Source organism: Candoia aspera, chromosome 3 (assembly GCF_035149785.1).
Source record: "Candoia aspera isolate rCanAsp1 chromosome 3, rCanAsp1.hap2, whole genome shotgun sequence".
Classification (NCBI taxonomy): domain Eukaryota; kingdom Metazoa; phylum Chordata; class Lepidosauria; order Squamata; family Boidae; genus Candoia; species Candoia aspera.
This window is the reverse complement of record NC_086155.1, coordinates 190,496,610-190,511,052: the sequence shown is the minus strand read 5'-3', so window position 1 is coordinate 190,511,052 and position 14,443 is coordinate 190,496,610. Positions and strand designations below refer to the sequence as shown.

The following is a 14,443-nucleotide window of genomic DNA, read 5'->3' as shown; positions in this document are numbered from 1 at the left end:
CAACATGCAAAGAAATTATCTAGGGATGGCTTTTTCCTAAGAACTGTTTAACACATTTGATGACATCTCTGATACAGCAGAGTTCCTCTGCTGTAGTTAAAGAAACAGTCTTGCTGCAACTGGCAACCTCAGTTTTTATTCCTTCATTTGACAATTCATTCTCCAATTTAGCATTTCCTAAAAGAGTCACACAGTCTCATAACCATTCTAGGACAGCAACAGATATTTTCCATGTGCAGTGGTCTGTATGTTAATGTTTACTGGGGAGGGATTACAACAAGCTTGGTCCCTCTAAGTACATTTTAATAGTTCAGGCTCCAAGTAGGAAGTCTATTAAGGTGGACTGTAGGACTTGTTCAACTTAGGCAAAACTTTCAGTCATCTTGTGTGCAGGAGGAGCTAAGCAGGCGTACATGTTTGAGGGCATGTTTCAAGCCAGAGTGTAAGATGATCCCTCTTTGCCAAATGCATCAGGCATCCCGGTCACACTCACACACACATTCCTGTCAAGTCATCTTGTGAAAAGCTGCCAGCTTCCAACTTGGCTTGAATGTACAACCTTAATAAAACACGCTGAGGTCTCCGACAAAATAGCAGTTCAGCCGCAGCTAGAGTAGAAGACAGACTCTGAGGGTATGCCTGGGCAGCTGAGTCCAGGAGACTGCATGCTGAAATATAACAGAGAGGAAACGATAAATCTCTGCTACTATGCAATAAATTGCTCCTGCTTTAGCTAAGGAAGCATTTAGATTTCCTGAAATATTTTTTTTTAAAAGCTCACTATTATTTTCTGAATCTTCTTCTCTTTTTCTTTATCTTGTAATTCCCTAAAGAAATCCTCAAAGGCAAAGCAAATATTAAAAAGAAAAAAAAAGGAAGGAAAAGGAGAGGAGAGGAGAAGGTTTGGTTAAAGGTGTCAAGAGCAGGAAAGAAGAGGACTAGTAACATGACCATTTTCTTTTGGTCTGTGTTCCTTGCTTCTCTTCTGAAGCACATAAGTTGCAGTAGTCCACGCCGGGCTCCAGAGTCCAACGCACGGAGGTATAATCGGATTCAGCATGGCCAGTGCACCTACACATTCATACTTCCTGAACAGGATGGGAACTGTCGTGACAGCGCCTCTGACCAATACAACACCAATGCACTCCAGAGGGATGCCCCTCACATGGAACCAGATTTCTCCTCCCAGAAACTGCAGCGGCTGGAGCATGTCATGGAAAATTACACTCAGTGGCTGCAAAAGGTAAGATCTTCAGTTTGGGGCTGCTGAAACACCTGCGTTGATCCTTGGGTGCTTGCGTGATGTCCCGATCTCATGGAGATGTTATGTTTGCTACCCTCAGCAGGAACAACTTGAAAAATGTTGCAATGCAGTCTCCTGGGAATAACTGGGGAAAAAAGCTTGATGACTGATTGGCAGATGTTGGCTTGTTGGCTTGTTTCCCAACTGGCTTAAAGAAATTCAGGCACACTCAGCCTAGGTAGCTAATGACCAACGGTCAGGTGGATACCTTGGTGTGCTGACTGTTAAAAGTAGTTTAATAAGTACATTCTACAAAGTGTTTTAGGAATGATTTCCATGTTAATTGGAATAAATATGATCAGTTTCTTAGTCCGTAGACACTTGGTATAGATCTGTTAGACTACTTAGAGGTTTTTTTTTAATGAAAATAAAGCTGCTTGCATGGGACAACAAGCATCAAAGGTTAGCTGAAACCGTTATCACTGAAGCAACCTTTGACATTGCGCTAGCTTGGTAATGTCTAGGTCTGAAGTACAATTAACTATTTAGTGCACTGCACTGCAGAAATAAACTGTTGGCCTCCTCTCATAATTTTTTCATTCATTTAAGCAAAAAACCTGATGCAGGTTAGCAATGTTAGATGTGTGCTTCAGTGGAACTGCTTGGCTGGAAGGAAGCACTGTGCCTGCCTTTGTGGAACTGTGGAGAAATCAGGAGCATTTCTCTACTCAGGCCAACTGATAATTAATTCTAATCTTAAGGGTTCTTCATACTTTGAATCATGCTTGCGGTGCACCCCTCCTAAGTGGTTTGCAATCACTCTGGCAGTTCTCAGCAACTAAATGAACATTCGGAGGCTTCCTCTGTGTTTTGCATTCCACACTCTCTTCATTCATTAATTATCCTAAGAGCTCCCCAAAGTGGTTTATTATGTGTTCACAGGAACCAGAAATGAATTTGAAAAATAAGCTTGTGCAGCAGGCTTCAGGATGCTTTCTCGGAAGTAGGTTCCAAATGTGTTTCATAAGATTTACTCCACAAGAAGACCACATAGAATTTCATCCTAAGAGTGCAAGTTGTAACCATTTACTTAATTTATAATGGAATCATAGCATTGAAAGTGGGTTTGGAAGTCATCCAGGCCAGCCCATTGCTCATACAAGGACCTCCCTGAAAGAAGGCTGTCTAGCTCTCTTTAAAAGCCTCCAGCATCTCAGGCAGTCTGTGCCACCCTGGAACATTTCTCATTCCAATGTTTTAATCAAAATCTTGTCCTGATTTGCATTCACTTGTTCTAGTCCTACCCAGTGAAGCAACAGAGAGGAAGCCTGTTTCCCCTTTTGCCAGTCAAACCCTTCAAGCATTTGAAAATGACAAAATGTACTTTAGGGTCACATAAAGGTAGGCTTGTCAAAGATCTCTTCTAAAATGGTGTCAGGTGGAATTGTTCACCTCCACGGACAGGTAGCAATCTGAAGAATTGTTCTGGTGGAAACTACACGTTTCTCATGCTTTGATGAGATGGCTCCTAATATGATGGGCTGCATTACCTCTCTCTCTTCATAAAAGGGAATTAGTCCCACAGAACTCAACAAGAGTGATTCCTAATTCAGTGTGTGTATGGGGCTGCATCTTGAAGCTGCACATCCAAGTTTAGCAAGAGGAGGCTTTCAAGCAAAGGGTGAGACCTTGAAATGTTATGAGCTCCATTCATTTATTCATTGACAGCAGTCTTGCACAAATCTTTCTGCAAGACAGAAGATTCCTCTGCAGTTGACATCCTCCTTTTGCTTTCCTCTTTTCTTTCTGAAAAGAACTGCCCTGCAAAACCATGTCTAGGAAATTGTTTGTGTTCTGCAATTGACCACTAGGGACTGAACTAAGCTCACTCTTTTGCTTGTGAACTTTGCAAAGAGAAAAAAAAACACGAGTCTTTGGGGAGGGGAGGAATCATTTGATTTGCAGCTGACCATCGTGTTTTAAGAGAAGATAGGTGATGAGCAGACACTTAACAGCAAGCAAGACTTGCTGTTCTTCAGGGGCTCTCTGAATTTAGAAAGTAGGGGAAAGGTTTCCCATGAGTTCCCTTAAAAATGTTTAGCAGGTGGATAAACATCACATATCTTTCTGCAATGCTATTCCATAGAATACAGTGTGAGTCATTTCTATCTCACTATTTGACTACTTTATAACAGTTTCTTCATAGTCCAGGAGAGGGAAAATGTTTGATGCCCAGGGTCCAACTTAACATTTTACAGATGTGATAGCTGCAGGGAGTGGGGAACTAGGATAGTTCTGATTTTTTTTCCCTTGGGTTGGAGGATCAAATAGGGAGTTTCTTTTATTTAAAATTATGTTAATTCTCTTTTTGGCAATATACTCTGTGTTTGTGTGCATTTCCCACATTAAAATGGTGGGAAAGTAGCTGCCATCTTTTGGCAACTATGATGATAGGCACATTTGGAAGTCTAAAACATAGTTAGGGTGCCACAGGTGTCTCTGCGGCCTTAGGTGGCCAAAGCTTGCTTTAGTCCATTTGTGTCATTGTTGCTGTCAATGCAGGACATTGGGACATTAATTTTAATTGCAAAGAATATGTAACTGAGAACATGATGTGCGCTGAAGTGCAGGCTTATGTTCACAAATGACTTTTGAAGCCATCCTTTCTAGTAATCTGCTATTTGAAAAATATATTGCCACAGACTGAGTAAATGAGAAACATTGCTGCTCCTGTGGCCGTGATCCAAGACATCAATATATATTCACATATATATGTAGTATTGCACAGTACTTGTGTCTGTGTTCTTGAGCTGTTGCTGCAATATATCACATTCATTAAAACTGTTTAGCATTAGAACATGTCATACACGCACACACACGCACGCACACTGTATTTCTCCCAAACACACACACAAGTGCGTGAACTCACGCACACACACATCTCCAAAACACAGTCTTGTACACTTTGGAAAGGGGACTGAAACTGAAACATGCATTGTTTAACTAGGAAGTTGACACTGTAAGGGTCTTAGTTTAGCTAATCTGGAAGAAATGTAGTTTAATCTTTTTTTAAAAAAAAAGTTCCAATGTTGGAAAAACAAAATAAATATTTGAAAACTCTTCTTGTACAGAACTGTCAATTCAAATCAAACTGAAGATTTCCTTGTCTGACTGTAAGCAATTATGTTCTAGTATTGTCCAATGAAATTTGCATATCCATTATTAGTGCTGATATGATTGGCTCGAAGACAACTCGGTTTAGCTACAATCGTCTCCTTTTGCCAAAACTACTAGAAGATTCTTAGTAAACATATTTACAGCTTTTCTTCAAAGTATTTATTTGAACAAGGATAACTTCCTTCACTGTTTAACGCTGGGTTCCATATCTGCCATGTTTGTTCTAACAGTGTTAAACAGACCACATACTGTTTTTTATTTCTTGCAATAACTGGCTGTCATGCAGTACTGAAATGCTTAGGTTGTAATTTCAGTGTTTAAACTTTGTCAAAGAATAGCTGTCTGAAAATTTTTAGCTTGGCAACAATTCAGCATTTTTTTCCCATGCTGAACTAACCCAAATGTATGGTACCAATAGAAGTACAAATAGCTTCACAACTGTGCAGATGTATGTATGGTACCCATTTAGTCCTCTCTGTGCAAGCGCTTTTCCTAAGCTGGTGTCTTCCAGATGTGATAAATTTCAATTCCCATATGTCCTCTGCTGGCTAGGAATTATAGGAGTTGAAGTCCAATTTATCTGGATGGGCTAGTTTGGAGATGGCTGCTTTACATAGTGCATGTAATACCTAGATATCAATTGAGTTACATCAAAATGTAACTTTCCTATGGAAGTTTTGGACTACTTTCATAGCCCCTGATTAATGTATGTGTTGGATGTAGCCAATGGGAGATATGGTCCAAAACATCTGGAGGGCAACAGGTTGTCTACCTCTCATCTGCAGAAACCAGCAATGGCTCTTCAGGGTTGCAGACAGGACTATTTCCCAGATCTACTTGAAGATGTTATCTATTATTTTTGCACTCTGATCCTTTGTTGATTCCCTCACCCCATATTTTAAATTTGATGGTATCCCTGTGCAATCTTCCTTGATTAACTGGACATTAAAAACATACATGCATGGTTCACGTGTGATTCTGCCCTTACACTGTATTTATTTATTTATTTTTATGGAATCTGCTAAGGATATTTAATAAGGAAGATGGTAGGTCAGTGCTGTTATGATTGTGGTAGAAAACTTGCTCCCATGTGAATAATAGGATATAATGACCTAACTTAGTTTAAAGGCCTAGTTAATACATTTAGAGCATGCTAAACTTAGCTTTAACTTAGTTTTGTTTTCATATTTTTAGGCTATATGAAGCTCACCATATAGTAGCTGGTTTATAGCTCAGTATATTGTGCAAACACAGAAATGTGTTCAGAGAGTAATTACTTTAATCATCTTGTGCAAAGTTACAGTGCTTTGTGCCATCACGAATCCTGTGCAATCAGGTCTTCCTTTCATGCACTGCCTTAGCACTTATTTCCTATAATGCCACAGAAGGAGCAGATCTGCACTGAGAGCAGATCTAAGTACAGATCTGATGTACACCTGAAGGAAATCTTAATTCTTCTTGAATGTAGACATCACCTTTTTCTCACCACACTTGACAATTTATCTTGTCTGTCTGCCTGTCCCTTTCATATGCCACCTTCCACTAAAGAGTTCAGGTTGGTGTGCAATGAACTCCCTATTATATCCTTTAAGTACCCTTTGAGAAGTGGTGGCCATATTCCCACGATACATCAAATCAACAATACATCTGTTGTAGGAACTTCAAAAAGTGATCACTGACCCAATTAGTTAAAGGAGTTAGATTTAGCCTAAGATGGACCCAGTCTTGAATAAACTAATCACTCCATAATCCCAGCAACTATCTCATATTGCCTACCCAGTCCTCCAAGACAAAGAACTGGAGAGAAAGGGTGGCTGAAAAAGCAAACTTCTCCACTACAGAAATCAGCACCAAGACTTGGCAACATGGAACACCCTTTGCACTGACTGACTGCAGTGGCCAAACCATGGCTACTTCAGCCTGGCTGGCCAATGGGGAAGAGGCTTGTAATGTTCCCAAGCTTTCCCAGGACTCTCCTAGTGTTCTAAGATGCCAACATAGATGTCCATGGAATGGCAAAGCGATGCAAGTGACAAAACATATTCATAATGTACATTATGAAAGGGCAGATCTTATGTCATTTTGTCATGTTGGTGGTTAGGAACAGATGCCTATTAAACTAGTCATTTCCCAGAGAAAACTGTTGTTATTTTTTAAAGACAGTAGAGAACAATATTTTCTAATGATAAATATTTTTCAGGCTTCATTTCATTTCTAATGATGCAGAGCATAATCTGAATCAGCCTCTTTGCCTCTCACCCTATGAACTTCTGCCTTTCCTTCACTCTTCCTTTATTTTTTGGTGATATGGGTCAACAATGCATTTTGTAGTGCTCCTAGCATTGCCATAATGTGGGCTTCTTAAATGTTTAAGGAATGAAGGAGGAAAGGAAGAATTTGCTGCTATATAGGGAAAGAAGATGAATAAACTAGGAAATTATACAGTGCCATGTTTGGAGGTCAGCACTAGAAGTCTCTAAAGACTGCATTCCAAATCAGGAAATTATGGAATTTAGCAATATCATTAATCTCATTTCAGTTTGTGGACAGTGGTTCTGAATAGAGCTGCAAAAGCTGAACAAAGGTTGAGCATGTTAATATTTCACATAATACATGTATAATGGAACTAACATTCCCATCTGAATTATGCAAAACTACTGGTTACAGAAATTTTCAGTAACCATCCCAGCCTAATTCATCCATTCTATGTCAACATGGGTTGATTATGTGATCCCCAGTTCAGGTATGAAGTGACCCTTTGCATTCTTCTCTAGCTCCTGACCTAGCAAATCGTCTACAGCAATATCACTACTTTAAGATTTTGTGAACTTGTTTTCCCATGCTACCTCTGTTACATTGATGGTGGTATTATCCTTCCTACCATATGACTGCTTAACCACCTGATTTTTCTTCATATGTGACACTGCAAGAATAAGCATTGGTCATCCTGCTCTAAAATCAAAATGATTGTGTGTGCTAAGACAAACAGGATATCCTGAGCATCAAAAGTTCTTTCCTATGTAATGGGAACCTTTAAGCAGCCTTTACAAGATCCTTTGGCTGGTAGGACAATAGACACTTAACTGGTATTTTTAAAAATAAATTAATCTCTTTGTTTCCAGATGTATGGGTAGAGCAGCTAATACACTTTCAAATGCAATGAGCAGGATCAACACAGACACATACACAAACATACACACAAACATTTTATGCCATGTGTTATTTGTATCAGTTTCATTGTGCACTGTTGAGAAGAGCCTCTATGCCTTATGCACAACATCATAAAGAAGCTACTGAGGGCCACCACTGATAGTCCTCATGTTGAAATGTGAAACACTGTGTGAGTGAATCAGCATATCTGACAACTGACATCTAACTGGAGTTTCTATAATGGTAACAGAAAGGAGGATTTATTTATTTCATTAATTACATTTACAGTATATGGCTGCCCATCTCACTCTGGCGGCACTGCACAGCTAACAGTTAAAAACACAACCAAGTGAAAATAAAATACATAACAGCTAGCCAGGGTTAAAAAACAATCAAACCACAATTAATATAATTATCTCATGGGCTGAACCTGACAATCTGATCTCCAAGCCTGGGAACACAGCCATGTCTTCAGCCATGTTGTGGAAGGCCAACAGGATTGGAGCCAATCTGATCTCCTGGGGGGATGATGTTCCACAGGCCAAGTGCAATGGGATCTTTCTGGATCCCACCAGATGACATTCTTTAATTGACATGACTTGTAACATGCTTCTTCTGCTGAATCTAATGGGTTGGGTAAGAATAATCTGGGAGAGCAGGTTCCACAAATAACCAGGCTGTATGCCATAAAGGACTTTATAGGTGACCACCAGCACCTTTAATTGCACCTGGAAGCATACTGGTAGTCCACGCAGCTCACGGAGCAGAGGTATGATGTGCGCACAGCAAGGAGTGCTCATAACTGCCCATGCTGCTGCAATTTTAAACAGCTGCAGCTTACATATGCTCTTCAAAGACAGCGCCATATTGGGCACATTGCAGTAGTACACTCAGGAGGTGACTAAGGCATGAGTGACTGTCAGCAGAGCCTCCAGGTCCAGGAAAGGGCACAATTGATGCACAGCATGAAGCTATGCAAAGCCCTCCAAGCCACAGCTGCTACCTGTTCCTTAAATAGGAGCTTGAGTCCAGGAGGACCCCCAAATTGAGCACCAGTTCTGTTTGCAGTAGCACTTCCATATCCAGAGCAAAAAAGAGGAAAGTCTCCAGAACCAGGGCCTGAAAACTCAGAGCTACTAGGGTTGAGCTGAAGCATGTTCTTCCCCATCCAAACCCACACAGCCTTCCAGACAAAGTTCCTGGAGGCCAGGAACTTTAGCAGGGAAGTTGCTACACAGTAGGGAGGCTGCTACACAATAACAACAGTCCCTACTGATCCCCACAGCCCAATTTAATAGTGTCTTGCGTCCATTTATCTGTGGAATAGTGCCTCTATATAGGATGACCATAGCTACTCCTCCACCCCTGCCCTGGGGCCTTGGCTGATGCCACACCCAAAACCCAGGGGGGCTGTCCTAACAGTGAGACACACACTGAGACAAGGAGTAGTTCTCTAGTGTTTATTACTGCTACATAAACAGAATCCTAACAAACTGAATAAGCGTGGGAAAAACCCAGACATATAAACCCCAAAAGCTAAGGTGGGCCTGATCTGTGTCTCTTTGAATGGCTGCTTAATTCCTCAGTACTACGCATGCGTTTTCCACCCTGGATGGGAGCCCCTTCCTGCTCGCCATCATTACTCATGACAGGGGCACATCTTTGAAAGCAGTACCCAGACAAGTTTCAGTGACACACACTAGGTCAGCCCTCTCATCTGTGATAAGGTCATGGAGGAGGGAAGCCTTATTATAGGGTCTCTGAAAATCATGTGAATGGGAAATAGGGTTGAGTGAAGGAAATACATGATGACATGTAGCTAGTTAGATGCTATCAGGCTGAGAGTCCAAGAGCATATGCCCTGTGTGTGTCTGCTTGGGAAAAAAAGGCAGAAGAAAGTAACTCAGATTAACAGTTTCATAGACAAACATCAGACAGAGTGATAGACAATGAAGCAAATTCTCAACTCTCCACCTGCACTCTCCTGCCCACTTGTGGTCCCTAGTCATGAGTTGCAAGAGTCAGGGTCATTCCATTTGAGCCTCCATTACTGACTGCTTCTATAGACTTACTTTTGCTTGGTTCTAGGAATAGATGCATCTACCCATTTTGGTTACGCTCATAATCTGATTTTAAAATTTGATTTAGTCCTTTTCATGTCTGTGTCAGTGTTTTGTTTTGTTTGGCTTTTTAAAGGCAAAACCTGACACAAAAAATCACTGGCAATACCATGCACATTTCTGCTAATAGGCTTTATTCTCTATGCCATTTTGCAAGCAAACTTTCCTAACATAAAGTATTTGCTATGTTATTTTTATGGCCATCTCTTTTTTTTGCACAAATCCTTCCCTCATATTCTTGTGTGTATGTGTGCTGTATGTGTCTATGTGAATGTTAATTGGGGAGTGCAACATTTAAGAAAAATGATATGCAGAATGGGGATATACAGAATTCTCCCATTTCCTCTCATTCCTATTCTGTTCCCGTTAATGTACAGGAATATTTTACCTTGGTGAGATTATTGACCTACTTGCTCTGGTACTGGATCCTTTCATTTATGGTATCTCTCCTAGTTTCCTGATAGAGTCCTTATATGTCAGTGGCTGGTACTTAGTCTGAATTTAAGATGCTAGGAGAGGAGCTGGCTTCTTCTATATGGAAAGCATAAATGGTTCCACTGAGCTTTAAAAAAGCAAAACAAAGCTGTATTGTCTTCTGGTTTAGAAGAAAGTGTCTCCATGGCACAGCTGTCATTATGAAGGGGTAAGGAATATACTTTCCCCTAATGCCTGTGTTGGAACCATTGAAACATTTAGCCAAGAAGAGAGTTAGGCTGTCAATGACTTTGCAATTATAGAATAATCACCCCACCCCCCAGCAAAAATCAATGCAGTTGGTCTTCCAAAATTGGCTTCTTTTGACATTCACATCATTTTTCCTCGATTCATGTGGTTGAAAGTTGTTAAGGGCTTCATTGCTTCAAATACCAGGATTCCACAGATATAATTCAAAATGCTTACAACAAGTCTTGGGGTGCCCAACATGGAAATTGATGGTAAAGACCAACAGATTGGCAGCAATTGAAACACATGCATGTATACACAAGTGGTAATATGAAAAGGCTTTTTCTTAAGCAAAAAGCCAATCTCAGATCCTTTTAAATCAACATAATTCTTTGGTCTTTCCAAATGTTTTCTAGGATTTGAAGAAGATCCATATTTTATCTATTTATTTTATTTATTTATCAGATTTGTCACTGCCCATCTCCTGTACCATCCATTTGTTCTTTCCTCAGTGCTTTGCTAGTATATCTTTCTAGTGGCCCCTTACTGGTCTCAAACAGACCTTTTTTGAACAGCTCTAGTGACATAGGATCCTCTGTATTTAAATTATTATGGAACTAGAACCTGGTTTAATCCAGGGTTTTAGATCCATACAAATCAGGAAACAGACCTAACAATATTTTAATCTGAGAAAGTCTGCAGTTTATTTAGAATATTTCATCACTGTAAACATAGCAAGATGCCAAACAACAAAGAGTAGCTGGCTGGCATGAGTTTCAGTTTTCAGCAGTTGGATAAGATAGGTAAATGTATCATTCTGGCTTTTGTTTAGAAATCAGCTGCAGTTGTACATGCATTTAGATTGTTGAAAGTCCCACCGGAATTAAGAGTATTGGAACACCTAATTTTTGGCATCTCCTTGATCCAATGCTTATAGCATGCATGAAATTCTACAAAGCCAACTGTTTTTGTTCTCTGCAACAAAAAATACTTTTTTTTTTTTGCATCTCCATGTTGTCTCTCCAGTCCTAAAGAAATAGGGCAATCTGCTTCATTCAGAGATCCATATGGGAGAGATCAAATTTTGGATTATAATCTATAGCAACAGCAGATATGTGTTATTGTGTTATACTGTGACCAAGAGAATCCCTATTTGCTCCAGATCCATTATGATTATTGCTGATGATTAGTGTTTGTTTTTACAATCTTTAAGAGTTCAAAATAGTTTTTGTTCATTTTTCACTGAATAAACTTGTTCATACTTTTCAGGCTATCAGATCAGAATACAATTATCTTTCATTTTTCATTACAGTTCCCCCATTGAAACAAATACATTAAAATGTGTGAATATACATATAGTATATTTTAAAAAAGGGTTTTCTTTCTGGAGAAAATATTCAATTATTAAGCCAATGGGTAAGTGTTCTTTTGAAATATAATTTATAGGTTAATCCAGAATCAGAAAAGATTGGTTAATGAAAAATAAGTGAGAAACTGATATACACCTAAAATTGAATAATATTTCAATTCATCCTATTTCTGAGTAGACTGTCTCCAAAAGAATGGAAGGACAAAGTATTTTAAATGGTAGATTCCATGAGGAATGCAAAATAAATATTTAAAACATTTTAAAAAACACAATTTTTTAACACAAAGGTACTATACTCTCTTTCCTGTGTTTTTCTGTGATTTATACTTTCTCCTTTGTTCTTCCTTCCTTAACATTTTTCATCTTAGAAATTCCATATAAACCTCTCAAAGCTTCAAGAGTTGTACAGGAGTGGTTTTTAAGAGAGGTTTTAAGATGAATAAACGAACTGTAGCTGGCAAAGTATGTTCTTAAGGATTTTTAAATTATTACATATTGAGATCTTGGTAGGACTTCCATATCTTATAAGGTTGTATGGCAACCAGCATTAAGAAGTTATTTCTCCCTAATCATCTGTCCTTGAAACAACCACCAAGCTGGCCTGCCTTTTTTCTTGAAAATTTGAGAAGCTTATAAACAGCTGTCCTTTGAAATATTTGATCTTTTTGGAAAATATTTTGAATGGCTGTAAAAGTTCCAGGGATATCTGTTCAAGCTATATTCTAAACAACTTTTCAGATAGCATTCTTCCAAGCCACAGAGGGAGGAATTGCCCTTTCAGTTGCCTTATTTATGCATAGTCTAAAGTTGTCAGCCAATATGTGAGAGTTCTCCTCCTAAAGATACATCTGAGGATTAAATAGGCTGCCTTGTTCAGGTCAAATCTAAGAAGCAGCTGTTTGGAACATCATCTCTCACCATGCTGGTAAAGAATTAGAGGGACTCTTTCAAGGGCAGATATTTATGGGATGCAATATTTCTGAGGACATAAACTTTGCCTTAAAACAAACAAACAAAAACAGCTTTTGTTTTAATCCTGATTAGTTTTGATTCTGTGTGGGTAGAGAAAAACCACTGCTGCTAAAACATAGATTCCATCCTATAAGAAGCTGATAGTTTCATACACAGATATTTTGGCTCAAAGAACTTAAGTCTAGTTCCAGGAACCATGTCCTTTTCCTATTTTTGTTAGCTTTTTTCTTTACTTTCTGGTCTGTATGGCTGCTGTAATCCAGATTTTGAGGTAGTGGTTATGAACATCATATACATACTACTCTTGGGAAAAGTTGTTGAAAGAAAGTTTTGCTTAAACTTGTAACTCTATCCTCTATATAATAATATATAACAACTATATAATAATAACAGTAATAACAACCTACATTTTTCATAACTAATAATATTATTAATGGCTCCTAGGGATTCAGTTATAGCTTTTAAGAATATGCCTCCAACTCCAGTACTTGGTTTGAAGAAATAAATAGATCAACTACATGCACAGAAGCAATTTGTATATGTGGATCTTTTCCCAAACAGGCAGATGTTACTTTCTGATTTGTGGTTAGAGATTAACATACTGCCTAGCTGGAAACTTGGTGGGAGTGAATTTCCACTAGGAAATGTTGTCCAGTCTCCTTTTGAAACCATCTAAATGACCTCCATTGCAACATTCATAGTTTAACTATTCACAATGCCCATTATTCCAGGACATTTAGAGAAGAGGGAATGGTGCTCCTGGCCAGGGATGAGGGGTGGGAACAGGTGAATAGTCAGAGGTGGGAACAGGGAATAGTCAGAGAACTTCGTGTTATAACTTTTTATCCTTTAATAACAATCAAAAAGAAAAAGGAAAGGGAAAGGGAAAGGGAAAGGGAAAGGGAAAGGGAAAGGGAAAGGGAAAGAAAACATGTTTAAGATTTCCCTGATAGGCTGAAACTAGAAAGTGAGTCACTTGACCAGGTTATCAATAACCATTTTTATATCTTCACTTATCATGGAAACATTGGGTGGGTGGGTTTACAGCATTTCTGCATTATTTCGTGAAAATTGAACTGTGAAAGTCTGCAATTTTTTTTTCAACTCTCACACAGAGTGCAATAAGAAAGATTGTGTTCTAAATACACAAATTGTTAACACATGGCCCACAAAAGTCTGCTGGACTTCCCAGTTCTGTCAGTTCCAAACAGCATTGCCACTGGTGAAGAAGGATAGGGTTGTAGACCAAAAATAACAGAGAAGTCACGTTCCCTTCTCCTGAATGAAATTACATGAATTTGAGCAAAACTTCCTTACATTCTTTGCCCACAAAGCAATAAGTTAATATGATAGAATATTAAAAAAATATCTGTAAACTGATCCTATTTTTATTCACAGCTAATTACAGGATGGATTCCCTCAGCCTTCCAAATGTCTGGGTGGTTTTAAATCTTGTCATATAACTCATTCCTGCTTTGGAAGGATCTCAGAATGTCTTGCACAGTTCCTATTTTTGAGAAGTTTGGTGTGTGTGTGTGTGTGTGTGTATTTACACTATAGTATGCATACAACAGTCTACAATAAATCAAAATTACTTTCTGTTTTGTATGTGGTAAGGGCTGAAGCTTCATTGTCTTTAATTGGATTATTCCACATTGTAAAAAATGTTTTTTAAATAAACTTTGGAGTTTAGATAAGAGGTACACAAGAATTCTACTTGAGCTGGTTTTGTTCAGTTAAAAATCCATT

The 14,443-nt window shown here is 38.8% G+C and overlaps 1 protein-coding gene across 3 annotated transcripts in view; it reads left to right on the top strand.

Moving 5' to 3' along the window:
• Window positions 1–908: 908 nt before the first annotated feature.
• The window catches only part of ANGPT1 (angiopoietin 1), a 148,756-nt gene continuing 135,221 nt past the window's right edge, over window positions 909–14,443 (top strand). For all 3 annotated transcript variants that reach the window (XM_063300267.1, XM_063300268.1, XM_063300269.1), the window contains exon 1: window positions 909–1,243. In XM_063300267.1, coding sequence (XP_063156337.1) covers window positions 947–1,243 — 297 coding nt within the window. In that variant the 5' untranslated portion in view covers window positions 909–946. The remainder of the gene's footprint in view (window positions 1,244–14,443) is intronic.